The sequence below is a fragment of the Staurois parvus genome, unplaced genomic scaffold, assembly GCF_062004578.1.
Source record: "Staurois parvus isolate SC_StPar_1 unplaced genomic scaffold, SC_StPar_1.0 ptg000672l, whole genome shotgun sequence".
In the NCBI taxonomy this organism is placed as follows: domain Eukaryota; kingdom Metazoa; phylum Chordata; class Amphibia; order Anura; family Ranidae; genus Staurois; species Staurois parvus.
In genome coordinates this window covers 3,885,141-3,904,515 of record NW_028318468.1, presented here as the reverse complement: position 1 = coordinate 3,904,515, position 19,375 = coordinate 3,885,141, and the positions used below count along the sequence as shown (strand labels likewise).

Below are 19,375 nucleotides of genomic sequence, written 5' to 3'. Positions count from 1 at the left end.
TCATTCCCCATATAGTAAGTCCTCCATATAGTAATTCATTCCCCATATAGTAAGTCCCCCATATAGTAATTCATCCCCCATATAGTAAGTCCCCCCCCTGTGTCAATTCACTTACCTTTGGTCCGCGCGTTCCTCTCGTATTCCCGCGCCGTTCTGGTCTTCAGGGAGGACTGTGAGAGGAGTTCGTCACGCTGCCCCGCCTACATCCTGACAGCTGCAGAGTCCTGACGTCCGAGAGGAGGGAGGGGGGCGGCCATCCGAGAGGGGGGGCGGCCATCCGAGAGGAGAGGAGGGGAGAGGAGGAGAGGAGGGAGGGGAGAGGAGGAGAGGAGGGAGGGGAGCGGGCGCCCGGCACACAGGAGAGCCGCATCTAAATTTGTAAAGAGCCGCGGCTTGCCGACCACTGGCCTTGCGGGAGCCTAGCTCCGCGGGCCGGATTAAAAGGTCCGCCGGGCCGTATACGGCCCGCGGGCCGTAGTTTGCCCATTGCTGTGATAGTCTGATGGATTGGGGTAGGGAGTTCCAGAGGATGGGTGATGCCCTGGAGTTGTCCTGGAGGCAGGCATGGGAGGAGGAGATCAGGGAACTAGAGAGAAGGAGGTCTTGTAATCTTCTTTATTTGAAGAGTATAACAAATATAACTATAATAAAAACATTCAACGTAAAAAATAGTTTTTCACAGCGGTAAATCCAATTTTAAACTAAGTACCACAAAAGCTATAATGAGAAGTTAGTTGGTGTGAAAATGTAGGTTGTTCTCATTTACAATGGTGTAATAAACCCTAGTGTTTGGTGTAATAGGGTCAGTTCACTCAAAAACAGAATTTGTTTTGAATAGATGCCTGAAAGTTCAAGCCATCAGCCAATTTCATTTTTATCTCTTAAACAATATGTGTTCCCACTTAGGTCCCTTTTTGAATGACATACCTTGCTGTAACAGGAAGCAAAACAACAGGACAATAGTCAAGCAAAGCAATGAGCTCTGGAATTCTTGCCCCTGATGTCCTTGAATGAAAGAAGTCAGTTAGTGGTTCAGCTCACTGCAGTCTACCTAGTACTGAAATACCAGTTTAGGTGCACTGACCCAATGGGGTCTATTTATAAAAATTTTGCATTGCAATTCATTCAGCAAATCTGCATGTACTTTCATTCTGAGCAAAATAAGAGGACAAGTTTACCTTTTGAAAAAAAATAAATGCACAATTTTCAGGGAACTGTAAATTGAATGATGTAGCCGTGGGCGGAGCCCAACCAGGCATGTTTTTTTTTAAATTTTGACAGCGGGTGCAGAGAGAGGATTCCCCGTCTTCTGTTATAGGGATGGAGGATTGGAGGGGGGAGGAGCAGAAGCTGCAGATGATGGACCATGTTACATGTTCCACCTGTTTTTGGGTGGAACATATAACATGTTTCGATGGTGAACTTCTCCTTTAATCAAAAATTAATGTTCTTTTAGGTTATTTTGTCTTCCAAACAAATGTTTTTATGACCAGTGAAAATAGTTTCTTTTTTATTGCTAATTTCCTCTAGCGGTCTCTAGAATTGCACAGCACAAATGTGCATGCAGGAACACTAAACAAATGGATATGCATTTTTTTTTTTTTTTTTTTTAATTGACCCCTCTTTGTTTTTTTTTTGTCCGGTTGATGTGTTTGGTATAGTTTCATGCAGTGTTATTTGAATTTTCTAGTCTGTTTGTTAAAATGACTAAACCAGCCAACCTTATTTGCTGGCCTTTTTTGCAGGTGATGATGTTACAGTATATGGCGTAGTGATGCAGAGGTGGAAGCCTCTTTTTGTAGACACTCGTTGTGACCTGGAGATTGTACTAAAGGCTAACTACATTGCTGTGAATAATGAGCAACCTAGTGGAGTGGTCATAAATGAGGAAGTTCGAAAAGAATTTGAAGAATTCTGGGAAAAATTTAAGAATAATCCTTTAGCAGGTAAGGTTTATAAGTCCATTTACAGTATAAAAAAAGGGATGCTTTTAAAATGGTCCTGTTCAACTGCAACTATAAGCTGTACTTTAATTCTGACCTAGTAGGGACACACTGATACCGATAACGGTATTGGTGCCAGTAACGAGTATTTTCATGAGTACTCATGAAAATGCTCCCTATACCTGAAACCGATACTTTGTGGTGCGATTTGTGTCAGTATAAAATGTATGGACGCAAATTTCACGGCAAGGAATAGCATGCCATTCCTGTCCAAATTGCATGTGGTTTCCCCACTGCTCCTATGTGAACCCAGGCTTGTCATAACCTGAGTTCACACAGGAGTGGTGCGGGAAACATACCTGCACAGATCCTGTGCTGTCGCAGAAGGAAAAGCCGCTTCACAGGTCTGGGGATTGGAAATCCCCACGGCTTTCTCTCCTCTCTGCAGGGATGACAGTAGGGGCTAGATGGCTTTTGACTGGTCAGCACCGTCATGGTGCTGACCAATCAGAAGCTGTCTAGCCCCTACTGTCATCCATACAAGCAGAGGAAAGAAAGCCGCAGAGATTTCAAATCCCCAGACCTGTGAATTGGCTTTACTACCATACATTTTATATTGACGTAAATCACACCGCAAAGTATCAGTACTCTGTACTTTCTATATGGGCATGTCTCTTTGTTGGATTGGGATGTCTTTGTTAAATATAAGGGAATGCCTCTGTGGAATTGGGATGTCTCTGCTGAATATATAGGAATGTCTCTTTGCTGTATTGGGATGTCCGTTTGCTAGATATATAAGGGTGTCTCTTTGAATATACAGTTGCAAGAAAAAGTATGTGAACCTCTTGGGATTACGTGGAGTTTTGCATGAATTGGGCATAAAATGTGCTCTGAACGTCATCTAAGTCACAACAATAGAAGAACACAGTCTGCTGAACATAATACTACACAAACATTAGATGTTGCCATGGTTTAATTGCACATAACATGTAAACATTCACAGTGCAGGGAGGAAAAAGTATGTGAACCTTTGGACTTAATAACTGGTTGACCCTCCTTTGGCAGCAATAACCTCAACCAAACGTTTCCTGTAGTTGCAGATCAGACCTGCACAACGATCTGGAGTAATTTTGGACCACTCCTCTTCACAAAACTGTTTCAGTGTAGCAATATTCTTGGGATGTCTGGTGTGAATCGCTCTCTTAAGGTCATGCCACAGCATTTCAATTGGGTTGAGGTCAGGACTCTGAGCCACTCCAGAAGGCGTATTCTGTGCTGTTGCAGCCATTGTTTTGTTGAATTACTTGTATGCTTTGGGTCATTGTCCTGTTGCATCATCCATCCTCTGCAGAGCTTCAGTTGGCGGACAGATGGTCGTACGTTTTCCTGCAAAATGTCTTGATAAACTCTGGAATTCATTTTCCCATCAATGACAACAATCCATCCAGGCCCTGAGGCAGCAAAGCAGACCCAAACCATGATGCTCTCCACCATGTTTTACAGTGGGGATGAGGTTTTGATGTTGGTGTGCTGTGCCTTTTTTTCTCCACACAGAGTGTTGTGTGTTCTTCCCAAACAACTCAATCTTGGTTTCATCTGTCCACAGTATATTTTGCCAGTAGTGCTTTGGAACATCCAGGTGCTCTTTTGCAAACTTCAAACGTGCTGCAATATTCTTTTTGGACAGCAATGGCTTCCTCCGTGGTGTCCTCCCATGTACTCCATTCTTGTTTAATGTTTTCCTTATTGTAGATGTGTCAACAAAAATGTTAGCATGTGCCAGAGATTTCTGTAGGTCTTTAGCTGACACTCTGGGATTCTTCTTTACCTCATGCAGCATTCTGCGCTGTGCTCTTGCAGTCATTTTTACAGGACGACCACGCCTAGGGAGAGTAGCAACAGTGCTAAACTTTCTCCATTTGTAGACAGTCTGTCTTATTGTGGACACATGAACATCAAGGCTTTTGGAGATACTTTTGTAACCCTTTTCAGCTTCATGCAAGTCAACAATTCTTGATCATAGGTCTTCTGAGAGCTCTTTTCTGCGAGGCATGGTTCACATCAGACAGTGCTTCTTGAAACCAGTAAACCCAAAACAGGTGTGTGTTTTTTAAGGGCAGGACAGCTGTCAGCAACACATTCAATATCATCACACTGATTGGAGTCAAGGTTGGCTCACTCCTGGCTCCAATTAGCTCTGGGAGAAGTCATTAAGCTAGGGCCTCACATACTTTTTCCTCCCTGCACTGTGAATGTTTACATGTTATGTGCAATTAAACCATGGCAACATCTAATGTTTGTGTAGTATTATGTTCAGCAGACTGTGTTCTTCTATTGTTGTGACTTAGATGACGTTCAGAGCACATTTTATGCCCAATTCATGCAAAACTCCATGTAATCCCAAGGGGTTCACATACTTTTTCCTGCAACTGTATGGAGATGTCTTTTTGTTGAATATATGGGGATGTCCGTGCTGAATATATGCTTGTTTTGGAGTTTGTTTGTTTTTTTGTTGTTTTTTTGTTTTCTTAGATCTGCCAGGGAAGGACAGATTGGAAGGGCATTGCAAAGGTATTGCAGTTTGTGTTAGTGTAGGTCCTTCTTAAGAGTCTATCTTGACACAGCCGCCCCCCGACTTCTTGTATGTCCTCCAGCTTCGGTACTTCCTCCGTCAGTGCTCTTGTTCTTGAGCAGTCAGCTCACAGATCTGGAGAGTATTTTCCATAGGTAGCGGTGAATCGATTCCCTCCCATAAGTGGGAATCCAGCTTTGCTATGCAATTTACTGGCTGGTACCATCAAACACATGACTAAAGTTGATTTGGCAGGTGACCCAGCTGCTTGCCTGCTGCACCTCATGCAATGCCTCATTAAAAAAAATACAAGGCCTCTCTCACCATACAGTTATTAAATGTGGCCAAGACATGCATTCCCTTGTGTTGGATGTCTGTGCACCTGTCCTTGAACTCTTGGTTTTCTAAGTTAACAAATTTAGGTACATGGAAGACCTTACAGCTACCCTCTAAAATTTGGAGGAGTCCATTTGTGACACTTGGAGACCATGGCAACATTTTGTTTATATGGATGCATACCTACAGGAGGTCTTTCAGCCCTGCTAAATTCCTGGGTGGGGGATATCTTTATCTGTTCCTTCCCTTCCCCCTTTGCTTTTCCCTCATGTACCCTCCCCCAATTTAGTTTAGAAATTCCCCACTTGCAGTTTTTGCTGCTGTCGTTTATATTTTTAATCCTGTCTTTTAGTCCATTTGCTGATATAGTCCTACTGGACTATACTGGGAACCAGGGCACATTTACTGACCCCGGTATTTTATTTTCAGTAAGGTTGCATTTTTAAGTTGGGGCTCATCTGTGTAGGTTGATTGCCTCAGAGGAGCTTATCATTACTCTGCCTCAGTTTTGCTTAGAACTGACTGAAATTACACCTGTTGTTTCTCGAGTACTCCTCATTGAAGTGACCTCATTGTTCCGATGCTGTCTATGATACCTCCATTCCTCAGTAATTGTGCCATGCAATATCTTTGACTTGGTTTCCCTATGGCAACCTATTGCTAAATAAAGGAATTCTAAAGGAAAGAAAGTGTACCTTGTCATGGTGGCCGGCTTCATATTGTTGGCCAACATATAAGTCCTTACTGTTAAATCTTGAAAGCGCTTATGACTTGGAATACATTTTTCATTTTCATATATTAAGTTGTAAGAGTGTTAAAATAAAAATGGGTGCACTGAAGGACTCAGTGGGATGGCCAGTGGTCAGGTCCTGGGGAATCTTGTTGGTCAGGCCCTGGGGGGGCCCAGGCCTAAAGCTGTGTAAGGGGTCCCAAAATGTCTGATGGCTGCCTTGAGAGTAAGGAGGGTTTTAACCTCAGTCAGTTTTTATTTTTTTCATCCGTGTTCCATTGGGGAGATTTCCCTTCACTTCCTGTCCCACAGCCAAAAGAGGAAGTGAGAGGAAATATCTCCAAAGTACGGGAATGCCAGCAATCCTCACCAGAGTCACCAGAACTAGTGTCCCCTTTGGAAAATGTCCCCTCTATTGTTCCGATGTCAACCCAAAATTTAGAACTTTCTTTTGTTTTCACTTTTGATGAAAATGGTAAACAGGATAAATAGAGAGGGTGAATCTCCTTATGGGGACACAGACAGCAATAAAAACGGAAAGGTGTTCTAATCCCTCTCCACTCTATCCAAAACAAAAAAAAAAATGTTGCCTTTAGCTACGCTTTAAGTAATCTACAGGCCTAAGATGTGCATTTTAATGTGCGCAAAGAATGAAAATGTTCAGCAATGAAAGGGTTAAAATTATACTGGCAAATGGTATGTAAGAAATTCATTGGTCGTTAGAATTCGTTATGGCACTGTAGTTGCAGCAGCCAGCGGTGGATGCCTACCAGCAAAGAAGTTTTGTCTGTTTTTCTACAAATCCAGCCCACAAAAGGTAAGGCACTTAACGTAAAATTAGCATCAAAATTTGCTTTTATCAATAAATGCAGATGGTTTCTGAGTCTACATCGTACAGCTCTCCTTTTGTGGACCAGATTTATACCAAGTGTTCAGGAAACATCTCGGACCAAATAGAAGATCATCTTTCCTGAGGTTTTGCTCAAATATAGTTGTGTACAAAATAGCATATACAAAAATCTTACTTGTTTGAACTTCCTCTAATTTCCCTAGTTCTCTACTGCATGTGTTAATGGACAAATATTTAATATTTTAACAGGTAGGAATGAGATCCTAGCAGGTCTATGCCCTCAGATTTTTGGCATGTTTGTGGTAAAGCTGGCAGTTGGTATGGTGCTCGCTGGTGGTGTTCAAAGGATTGATTCAGCTGGGACCAAAGTGAGAGGTGTGTATTTGTCTTTAAAAATGTGTACAGAAGCATTACCTATGTGCTTAGTGGTTATATTTTTTTCATCCAGGCATTGTTGTGGCACACCAGTCCACCCCACATTCTTTTTCCTCTAAGAAGGCAATTTCTGCTGCTTGAGATGCTGGAACATCCAGTGCTGCCTTATAGATAGAGAACACCTAATGTAAAAAAAAATATCAGTGCTAAATGTTTTTCACAACCAGTAATCGGATTCATTGCTGCTATGAAAGTTTTATAATGGAAATCGAGAAGAATTTACACTGCACATGTTGCAAGAAGTGCATTCTTATGGACCATGTTTAAAGCAGTATGTGGCTGTGGAAGCAGGAGATTAGAGAGCTCAGATTAAGGTAAACAGAGTAAACTTTCCCTCTGTATCTACAGTGTTTGCTGAAGAGTATTGGTAGTTCACTGATTGGTTTAAAGTATATGTAAACCCTCAATGTGTAAGTCAACCCGTTTTTAGTTTAACCCCTTAGTGACGGAGGATAAAACAAATGTTAATGCCTAAGCAGAACTTTGTAACGTGTTAGTAAAACTGTACATATCATCGCAACTACTTTGTGTATCCAGGTGAATTGTACCTTGTTGTTTGTTTCAGGATGGCTTTCATTTGGTGGTATATGGTTTTGTTTTTTTTAAGAAACTGGCCCAAAATAGTGAAAAAAAACTTTTTTTTTAAATTTAGTGGTATATTTTGTTATTACCATAATTTGTCAACAAACAACAACCCAAAATAAATTCTGCTGTTCCTGACGATCGCAACGATATCACATATGTGTATGTTGTTGTTTGTACCCATAGTAGGGCCTAGAAACAATGGTGTGCATTTTGCATTTTTTTATCCTACCTAAATCATATTGATACTAATTTAAAAATGTTAAAAAAAAAAAATGCTTCCCAAAATATACTGAAGTGACCTTTTGGCCCTGACCTTGACCCCAACTATATTTTTTTGTTTATATCTTCCTCTCCTTGAAGAAGAGGAAGTAAACACAGGGTGTTTACAGGATGATCACTTTGATAGCCAATCAGAGGCTTTTGCAGAGATCAGGTGACCCGAAACTTGGAGTTCTTGGTCCCAGTCATTGGTGAGAGCCCTGTTTCTGTGCTGGGAACGCACTGCCAGCACAAAGGGAGATACAAATATACGCGGACCCATGGATATAGACCCACGTCCGTAAGGCAACATACACTATTTTGCTAAAAGTATTGGGACACCCCTTCGAATCATTGGATTCAGGTGTTCCAATCACCTCTATGGCCACAAGTGTATAAAATCAAGAACCTAGGCATGCAGACTGCTTCTACAAACATTTGTGAGAGAATGGGTCATTCTCAGGAGCTCAGTGAATTCAAGCGTGGTACCATGATAGGCTGCCACCTGTGCAATAAGTCCATATGTGAAATTTCCTTGCTACTAAATATTCCATGGTCAACTGATAGTGGTACTTTAGCAAAGTGTAAGCAACTGGGAGCAACAGCAACTCCTCCACGAAGTGGTAGGCCATGTAAAATGACAGAGCGGGGTCAGCGTATGTTGAAGTGCGCAGAAGTCGCCAACTGTCTGCAGAGTCAATAGCTGAAGACCTCCAAACTTTGTGTGGCCTTCAGATTAGCACAACAGTGTGTAGAGAGCTTCATGGAAAGGGTTTCCATGGCTAAGCAGCTGCATCCAATCCTTACATCACCAAGTGTTATGCAAAGTGTCGGATGCAGTGGTGTAAAGCATGCCATCACTGGACTCTAGAGCAGTGGAGACGAGTCCTCTGGAGTGACGAATCATGCTTCTCTGTCTGGCAATCCAATGGACGTGTCTGGGTTTGGCAGTTGCCAGGAGAATGATACTTGCCTGACTGCATTGTGTAACATTTGGTGGAGGGGGAGTTATGGTGTGGGGTTGTTTTTCAGGGTTTGAGCTTGGCCCCTTAGCTACAGTGAAGGGAACTCTTAAGGTGTCACCATACCAAGACATTTTGGACAATTTCATGCTCCCAACTTTGTGGAAAGAGTTTGGGGATGGCTCCTTCCTGTCCCAACATGACTGCGCACCAGTACACAAAGCAAGGTCTGTAAAGACATGGATGAGCAAGTTTGGGGTGAAGGAACTTGACAGGCCTGCACAGAGTCCTGACCTCAACCAGATAGAACGCCTTCTTGTCCGACATCAGTGCCTGACCTCACAAATGTGCTTCTGGAAGAATGGTCAAACATTCCCATAGACACACTCCTAAACCTTGTGGACAGCCTTCCCAGAAGAGTTGAAGCTGTTATAGCTGCAAAGGGTGGGACAACTCAATATTGAGCCGTACAGACTAAGACTGGGATGCCATTAACGTTCATGTGTGTGTAAAGACAGGCGTCCCAATACTTTTGGCAATATAGTCTATGTGTGTATGATCAGCAGGAAGGGGTTAGAATACAAATGAAAGACATAACATTTATGTATACATACTGTATAATAGAAACCTTATAAATACCATTCCCCCCCCCCCCCCCTTTTTTTTTTTTTTTTTTTTTTTAAGTGTTCACATACCATCTGTTCTCATCTGCATAAGGTGCTCAGGGTGGTGAAACAGCAGTACACTGATCTTTCCAGTGAATGGCTGTGCGGGGGTTGGGGGGAGGGATTGTAAGCAGAGATCTGATCAGGAGAGCAGGCACATCAAGGATTTCACACAATAGGAAGCAATACAAAGAGAACAGGATACTTGTGTCATACAAGTACATGGTACAGCAGTCACATATCAGGAATATGAAATGTTGAATTTGCATATTCTTTAACTTGGAATCTATGTGGAATTGCTCTTTAACCACTTCTGCTCTCACAAATGGACCAGAGCAATATTTATATTTTAGCTATTTGGCCCATTGTTTCCACTATAACATTGTCATTACTTAAAGCTGGGCAGCAGTTGTATTTTTTTTTTATTGCTTAGTTACTGTACATTGGTCTAGCTTGGAACAATATCAGCATACATGTTGCATGCCTGTGGGACTGCAGCGGTAGCGGAGATTTACTTTAGTAGTCATTACTACTACAATGATGACCACAGTCTTCTGGGTCCTGTGCCACGACTACCATTTAGAGAACATGTAAATGGCTGCGGAGCCAAGGGAGGGGTTTACCCTCTCCACATCCTGTGTTCACTATGCAGCAGGGCAGCTGATCGCCACAGAACCCAGAAGACTGCAACATTCATTATAGTGGCTACTACAATGATTCTTCACTTGAGCATGTATGGGATATGTATACTTACGTTGGTCAAAGATGGACAAATGTACCTATGTGCTAAATGTCATGCTTGGAGCTTTAAAATAATAATTATATTAATATACAATTATTTTATCTTATGTGCAATCTATAGACAATAGATGTAAGATATTTTTTAAAATGTATATTTGTTCTAGTTTGATCAGTTAGTTTTTAGTTTTAAAGTGTTCCCATGGATAAAAAGTGTGCATTGTATTCTATCTTGTGTCCTGTGTATAATGACACATTGTTTTTCTTTTACAAAGCTTAGCAAGGTTATTTACAAATAGAATAAAAGTAGCTGTTTTTTTAAATCTGTCACTAAAAAAATTAGGAAACAAATTGGTGAAAATGAAAAAGTTTGATAGGAATAACCATTCCTAACTGCATTGTAAGTGAAGATTCCGAGGCCCTGTCTACAACCAAAGTGTTGGGGGAAAAAGAGTAGAGCACCAGCTACTGGAGTTGCGAGAGATAAGGAAAGCAATGTTGCTTTGTAATGGTACCCTTGATAAAATAAACAGTTAATCCTTGCAGTACGGGAGCATAGTTTTCAGTTTTCCCTGGAATTCAGCTTTAAGTCATCCCAGCAGTTATAGATGCCGAGATTGTACTCTGAGCTGTGCATTTTGTAAGGGAGGATGTGAGGAAGAAGGTTAGAAGCTGCCAATCTTATAATGAATACAGTGGGTATAAAAAGTCTACACACCCCTGTTAAAATGTCAGGTTTCTGTGATGTAAAAAAAAGAAACAAAAATAAATCATTTCAGAACTTTTTTCACCTTTAATGTAACCTATAAACTGTACAACTCAGTTGAACAACAAATTGAAATTTTTTTAGGCAAAGGGAAGTAAAATTAAAAAACTAAAATAATATGGTTGCATAAGTGTGCACACCCTTAAACTAATACTTTATTAAAGCACCTTTTCATTTTATTACAGCACTCAGTCTTTTTGGGTATGAGTCTATCAGTATGCCACATCTTGACTTGGCAATATTTGCCTACTCTCCCTTGCAAAAATACTCCAAATCTGTCAGATTGTGAGGGCATCTCCTGTGCACAGCCCTCTTCAGAACACCCCACAGATTTTTGATTGGATTTAGGTCTGGGCTCTGGCTGGGCCATTCCAAAACTTTATTCTTCTCCTGGTGAAGCCATTCCTTTGTTGATTTGGATGTATGCTTTGGGTCATTGTTATGCTGAAAGATGAAGTTCGTCTTCATGATCAGCTTTTTAGCAGAAGCCTGAAAGTTTTGTGCTAATATTGACTGGTATTTGGAACTGTTCATAATTCTCTGTACCTTGACTAAAGCTCCAGTTCCAGCTGAAGAAAAACAGCCCCAAAGCATGATGCTGCCACCACCATGCTTCACTGTGGGTATGGTGTTCTTTTGGTGATGTGCAGTGTTGTTTTTGTGCCAAACATATCTTTTGGAATTATGGACAAAAAGTTCAACCTTGGTTTCATCAGACCATAACACATTTTTCCCATATGCTTTTGGGAGACTGCAGGTGTGTTTTTGCAAAACTTAGTTTGGCTTGGATGTTTTTGTTTGTAAGAAAAGGCTTCCATCTTGCCACTCTACCCCATAGCCCAGACATATGAAGAATATGGGAGATTGTTTTCACATGTACCACACAGCCAGTACTTGCAGTATTCCTGCACCTCATTAATGTTGCTGTAGGCCTCTTGACAGCCTCCCAGACAAGTTTTTTTTCTCTTCATCAATTTTGGAGGGACGTCTAGTTCTTGGTAATGTCACTGGGCCATATTTTCTCCACTTGATGATGACTGTCTTCACTGTGTTCCATGAGATATCTAATGCCTTGGAAATTCTTTTGTACCCTTCTCCTGACTGATACCTTTTAACACTGAGATCCCTCTGATGCTTTGGAAGCTCTCTGCGGACCATTGCTTTTTCTGTAGGATGCGACTAAGAAAATGTCAGGAAAGACCTACTAGAACATTCAAACTTTATTTGGGGTTAATCAGAGGCACTTTAACTGATGGCAGGTGTGTACTGACTCCTATTTAACATGATTTTGAATGTGATTGCTTAATTCTGAACACGGCTACATCCACAGTTATAAGAGGGTGTGCACACTTATGCAACCACATTATTTTGCTTTGTTTACTTCCCCCTCTAAAAGATTTGTTTGTTTTTCAACTGATTTGTACAGTTTATAGGTCACATTAAAGGTGGAAAGGGTTCTGAAATGATTTACCTTTTGTCTCATTTTTTTACACCACAGAAACAGATTTTAACACGGGTGTGTAGATTTTTTATATCCACTGTATGTTTGTATGTATGTATGTATGTGTGTATATATATATATATATATATATATATATATATATATATATATATATATATTTATTTTTGTTTATAGGTTTTTCAAAAAATACCCTACAAAAGAGAGCCTTTTGGGCATTGACCGACTCAAAAGAAAGCATAACACAAACAAGATTAACATAAATAAAAGATTAAAGTTATATTAAGCTACAACTTTTTTTGTGTTCATTTTGTATAGAGTGAGAGGGTAGGGGGGTTAGAATCGCCACATTTTTTTTTTTTTCTATCTGTGTCTCAGGGTGATTTTTTGCACTTCTGTCCTGTGGACAGAAGATAGAAAGTGAGAGATATCTTTCCAGTGTAAGGGAAATCCCCTCTTAGACAGTTGTTACTTTAAGTGTCCCCATTGGAAGATTTCTACTCGTTTCCTGTTCTTGTGGCAACTTTAAAATTTTAGACTTACCCTCCCATTCATTCCTGATGAAATTGGTGATCAGGACTATTCAAGAGAAGAAATCTCCCTAACGGGGATAGGAAAAACATTTATAACCTGACAGGTGCTATCCTCCTATCCAAGTCTAAAATAAATGTTTTGGCTTGACAAAGTTCATCACATTTACATCACTTTAAAGGAATACAATCTGTATAATGAACATAGATTCCTTTTAGGGTGCACTCACACTGGCAATTTTAATCGGTCTCGGATGTGGTACACCCCTGTGAGCCAGTTCGTTTGTGTAGTGTGAGTTCTCAGAAGTATGCCAGTTGAGTATCGTGCCTGAGACCACTTGGAAGAGGTAGTCCCAGGCACAGTTCACTTGTGGTTCGGTACAGTTTGCTTTAATGTGAATGCAAACCATGTCGGAGCACATATCTCAACATGGACGACTATGGACTGAAGCAGGGATCACTGGGGGCTAATTAGCATAGGCGTGCTCGGGAACACTTTCTTATGGCCCAGTGTGAGTGAAGACCAGCAGGGGAGTAGAGAAGGGGTAGAATCAAACTCTGTAATGGTTCAGTTAAAACAGTCCTAGGGTGAACGCACCCTTAAACTCACTAGGGGGGTATAGACTACAGGCCATGATTTTGAGTATTTAAAATAATATCCACTGCATATCTGGTTTTGAGCACTGGCCTCTGTAGTTCAGAGTGCAACACTGCAGTCAGTTTTGTGGCTTCAGTCTAAAGTCCTACCAGAGAACTGAAAAGTTTGTTGAATCTGTTATAATACTTGGGAACCATAAAATAAGCAAATGTTTTAATAACCCCGGGGCAATGTATCCTGGATAACATTTGTACTTTTGTTATTTGGAGTATCTTTTTACGGAGGAAAATAATTTTTAAACTAAACTTGTAAAGGTGATTTGTCTCCTTGCTTAATCGGTTTTGGGGAAAAAAAATGCCTAAGGCTGGTCATAGAATGATTTTTCATCTGATTCTATAACCTGGCAAAGCTAAACTTGGTGTTAGATTTACCAAAACTATGTAGTATGAGGACCTACTTAAACGAACCAAACAATTTGTACACAGTCAGAATGTGTGTGTGTGGTGAGCTTTATCTGTATAAGCAGTTGTGTAGAGGGCAGTGAAATCACTGGACATCATGGTGATTGTTAGATTTTCAAATAGTGATCTTTTGTGTTTGTGTGTGTCATTACAATTTTTATTTTGCCTGCTCTTCATACGTTTCGTAAAATGCTGTTATAGATCATACAAAAGTTGCTCTATGGCCAGCTTAAAGTGGAAGTCCAGGCTACAACAAACTACACTGAAACCAGCTGCCACCTGTCCTCCTAACTGCTATATTGACTACCCTGTAGAAGGAAGATTCATATTCTTGCCTGCTATCAGGGATCTCTGGTCCGGCCTCGTCCTTAGCTCCAGTTAGAAGATGGTGGGAGCAGTTTAAAGCTTAGTTAGATCTAGACTGAATTCCACTCTAAGCTTTCTGTTCTTTTTATTTGGAACTATGTAATATATGTTGACCAAAGTTTCTTCTACTTTTCATTTATTTTAGGGGAATCTCATCTTTTGTTAGTTGGTGACCCTGGCACGGGTAAATCTCAGTTTTTGAAATATGCAGTGAAGATAACGCCAAGATCAGTTCTGACAGCAGGCATAGGATCAACAAGTGCAGGTAAGTGTGACTCCTTTGTTGGCTTTAAGTATAGACTAAACTAATCAAATGTGGATGGTTTTAAAGTAGAACCAGTATGACCTTTATGTGCACCTGTGGTTTTATCTTATTCCCCCTCCCCGTACAGTCCCACAAATACCTGTTAACCTGTCAGTGAAGTCCACCTCATTCAGCTTTGTGCAATGGTATGGCAACAATGCTGCACTGCTCCTATAAATTCAGAGCAGTGTTGCCACTGTCATATAGGCTGTCCCTGCTTGCACCACAGCGGATGAAAAAAGCTTTGCAAGATCTGTACACTGCACCTGGCCACACCTAGTTATGTGCACTGCTTTCTGGATTGACTGGATTGGATTGCTACTGAGCCCCTCCCACTTTGGACAGTAATGTTTGGGAGGGGGAGCATGTGAGACATAAATAAAAGGATATTTAGGCTTACTCTGGAATGGTAAAGGAAGATTTTTTATCCTACATCATGAGACGCAGAGCAGCTCTATTATTCCTTACTTAGAGGGTTATATGCCACCTACAGGTGATTGGACACTGGCAAAAAGACAGGAAGTCCTCTCCATTATAACCCCTCCCATATAGGAAGTACCTCAGTTTTTTTTGCCAGTGTCTGAAAGTGATGGTCACTGCTGTGCAGCTTTCTGCACAATATTACTAGATTCTCATGATCCAGAACGGATCAGGAGCTTGGTGTTATACGGATCCAGTCATACAGCTGTATCTGCTCAGAAGACTGGTACCTGGACATCAGGGGAAGAGGGCAAAAGGTGGAGATTGCTTGTAATGCGACTGATTGAAGGTGTACCCTGAGTATAATGAACCCTATGCAGTAGTAACTGACAAGCTGTTTCCAGCAGGGTGCTTTACAAGTCCAGAGCAGTGGACCCCAGCAATGGGGATCAAGGCTCTGAAGGACCTATGAAACATTGTCCACCATAATGGTTAAAGACTGGTTCCCTAACTTCACAGATGATGACATCAGAGAGGCAGGGCTTTGTGGCAGTGGCCATTTTGCCAGCATAGGTATAGGCTGACCTAAAGTAGTACATGTGCTGAGGCTGGACAGACACAGAGGTAGAAGCAGCACTAGGAGAGGCTTACAGGGGACACAGGGTGGGCTCCTGTAGCTTCAGGGACTGTTTTTGCAGGTCACGTAAGCACATCTGTTCGAGGGATCACTAGCAGATGGGTTATGGTTGGCTTTAGAAGGTATACAATGGCAGCTCTCTGGTATTCTCCTCCTCTTCCCTTCTCTTTCTGGTTGGAAGAGGAATTGGTGGATGATGAGGAAGAGGCAGAAGATGAGGGCCCTAAGGGTTGGAAGTCTCCTCTTCTGAAGATTCTGCACTCGAGGAATGCCAGGGTCAGGTTTTAACTCCCCCCCCCCCCCCCCCCCCGACCCAGAAAAGGTCTTTGTGAGATTGCTAACTGAGACTTCACATCTGAAGGTTCCACCCTTTTATCGTGACTTTTCATTTCTGAAGGTTCCACCCCTATGATCATGGCAGCTAGCACAAGATCCCCAGTAGTTGGACACACCCTGTCAAGTTGTTTGCAACACCAAAGAGATATGCTCATCTATACTCTATAAAGGAGGAATTCCCTAGCAAATGGAGTATGCCCTCAGACACAGCAGTTTCTTATCTCAATAAAAGCCTTACATGCCCAGTGGATGATGTTCCAGTCTTAGTTCTCCTTTAGATTAAAAATAATAATTGCACATATTTTTGCTGGTAAAAAAAAAAAATAAGATGTAAATTCATTTTTTTTACATGGGAGCCTGCAAAGCATTACTATTGATTGGATTGTGGGTGCAATATCTGGATGCTGCACATTCTCCCTCCACCTTTATGCCTGTACCTTTGCATAGACTTTCAGCTAGAAAGCTGGAGGAATATTCAATGGACTAGGAGTGTGCTGATCAGTGCACTCCTAGTCAGGAGCGGACTGACCATTCGGGTATTGCCCAAGGGCCCGGGGTCAGTAGGGGGCCAGGTGAGAGGCTCACTGGGCACAATTCACTAAACAGTATCCTACTGCATCCGAGTATGCGGTAGGATACTACATAGCATTAAAAAAAAACAAAAAAGTCTGAATTTACCAAAAAAACGCTACTAAAATACAGCATGAGTTAATTTATCAAGCTATGCAGTATTTTAGCAGTGAAAGCCATGCGTTAATGTTTCAGCTGTCAGACAAGAAGCAAGTTTTTTGTTTTTTGTTTTTTTCTTTCTTGCCCTGACGATCCACTTCTAAGCAAAATCAGTTCTGCAGGTGGCACCACACAGAGAGAGGAACTAATGTACCCCCCCCCCCACTTTGTTGCCCTGGATTAATCATTTCCAGTTTTAGCTCTTTATTTACCTGGCCATTAGTCGCTGGGAAAGCAGCCGATCAGACTGATCTGTGTCTGATTGGCTGCATTGGAGGCCAGAGGAGAGATCTGGGGTCTAATAGCCCCCAGATCTCTCTATAAAGAGGGCTTGTCATAGCCCATAGCTTAGTACAATAAAAATGAAGAAACTGGAGTCTGTGTTAAAAAGAAAAAATGCAAATGTGAATGCATACATAAGTCCTTCATGCATATGTAAATAGTGGCCGCACCACACTTGTGAAGTATTTTAGTGAACAATAATTCTAGTGCCAGACCTCCTGTGTAACTCTAAACTTGTAACCTGTATAGGCATTTAAAGCATTGCCTATGAAAATTTTAGGTACAATAGTTTGGTGCCATTCCACAGGCATACACAATTTTAAAGTTTGACATGTTTGGCGTCTATTTACTGTGTAACATCATCTTTTACATTTTACCATAAAATTGGGTATTAGATTTGTTTGTGTGCAATAAAATGTATTAAAGCATAGTTCCACCCAAAAGTGGAAGCTCCGCTTGGTTGCCTCCTCCTCCTCTCCACTGCCATATTTGGCACTTTTTGGGGAGGGGGGGGAGCGGATACCTAGTTTTGACAGGTACCTGCTCCCACTTCCAGCTCAGTTCTTTGACAGAAGTTTGGCCCCCTTCTTTCCTCCTGCAGTCCACTGGAAACCTTCAAAGGTTCCAGAAGACTGCCGGACCAATCGGAATGCGCAGCGCGACTTGCACATTCGCAGTGGGCACCTGGCTGTGAAGATGCTGGCGCCGGGAGGAGAAGAGGGAGAAAAGAGACTGCGCAGGTGAGCACATTGCTGGACCCTGGGACAGGTTAGTATGTGTTTATTAAAAGTCAGCAGCTATAGTTTTGTAGCTGCTGACTTTTAATAAACACAAAAACAGCTGTAACTCCGCTTTAAGTGTATTTTTTCCCAAAAAATTGTGTTTGAAAAACCTCTGCTCAAATACTGTGTGACATAAAAAAATTGCATTACCCATCATTTTGTTCTATTGGGCCTGTTATATAAAATTTTTATATATATATATATATATATATATATATATATATATATATATATATATATATATATATATATACAGTTTGGAGAATCTAAGTAATTTCCTAGGAAAATAATGCAGATTTTTATATTTGGAGAAAAATGTCAGAATTGGCCTGGTATGCAAGTTGTTAAAGGAATATATAAGCAAGTGCATACACATAGGATATTGAATATTAAATAAATAAACCAGGTAGCCACTAGCACTAAAGGGTATAGGTAACAATCCCAGTTAACGTATTCACAAATCTGAAAAGTGCAGCGCTTTCACAAATATATAATTGGCAATATATACAAAAAGTGCACAGTATTAATAAAGTGCTATTCGTGCAAACCGTGCAATCTGAAATCAATAAAGGTCCGTAATTTTCATATGATTTTAATAAATGAATGAATAGGTAATTCTACAAGCAATAAATTCATGTTAAAATTGTTAATAATGCATGCACAATATGATTTAAAGTGCTATTTGTGCAATCTGTACAATATGTGAAGATAAAAGTATATGATATTCATATGCTTTCCAAAGGGTATATAAATAAAACAGGAAATTCAACAGGAATCTTTCTTCAATAAGCGATAAAATCCTGTGCCCAAAGTGCAATGGTGCACGTGTCTTTAAAAATCACTCACCACTACTTATGGGTGCGCACTCACCAAACCTCTGATATGTACAGGCATTGGTTACAATCTGTCACATCTGGGTGCAGGGGTAGTAGGACAGTTTAAGTGTTAATCCAGCATCCTCACAGTAAATAGGTACCGAAATGGCCGCCGCTCCTTGCCCAGGAGATGACGGTGTGATGTCAGCAATGTGGTTCCACATAACGCGTTTCGTGCAACAGCATGTCCTCGGGAATGCCCATTGCCAACGTCATGTACGAGCACTCCCTAATAGCCCGCAAGGCACGGACTCCGAATAAGCCGGTGCCATTTTCACGGCGTTTTTGCGGTCATGTGATCGACCCGCAGCCATTTTCCCGGAGTCCTGTATATTTCAATGTGACTATCTAGTCACGTGAATGATTGTGGCCATTTTCTCAGAGTCTATTAAGAAACACTGGTGGCCATTTTCTTGTGGATTCTCAATCTATCTATTTAGCTGTGTCAGTCTGATACTCCATGTCTGTTATTCCGCAGTTGTCACTAAATCAATCTGAACACTCCAAAGCTAATAATAAGCAGCATAATAGCCTAAAAACTGATATCAATATTTTAATAGTGTATTAGTGTTCGATAAGTCCATCTGGAATGTTTTCGGGCTTGAACAATGGCATTAATTTGTGTCACTATGTTACACCTCTAAAGGAAGAACTTTACAATGTTAACTGGAATGCTTGTTTTAATGTTACATCTGGGGTAGGGAACATGTAGTTATCTTTTTAAAAATATTTTTGTTTTGTAATCTTAAAGATGAA

At 41.0% G+C, this 19,375-nt stretch overlaps 1 protein-coding gene across 1 annotated transcript in view; it reads left to right on the top strand.

The window, feature by feature from the left end:
- MCM9 (minichromosome maintenance 9 homologous recombination repair factor) overlaps positions 1 to 19,375 on the top strand; it is a 103,924-nt gene that overhangs the window by 16,923 nt on the left and 67,626 nt on the right. The window contains exons 5-7 of the mRNA XM_089652179.1: positions 1,746 to 1,946; positions 6,681 to 6,806; positions 14,400 to 14,519. Coding sequence (XP_089508305.1) covers positions 1,746 to 1,946; positions 6,681 to 6,806; positions 14,400 to 14,519 — 447 coding nt within the window. The remainder of the gene's footprint in view (positions 1 to 1,745; positions 1,947 to 6,680; positions 6,807 to 14,399; positions 14,520 to 19,375) is intronic.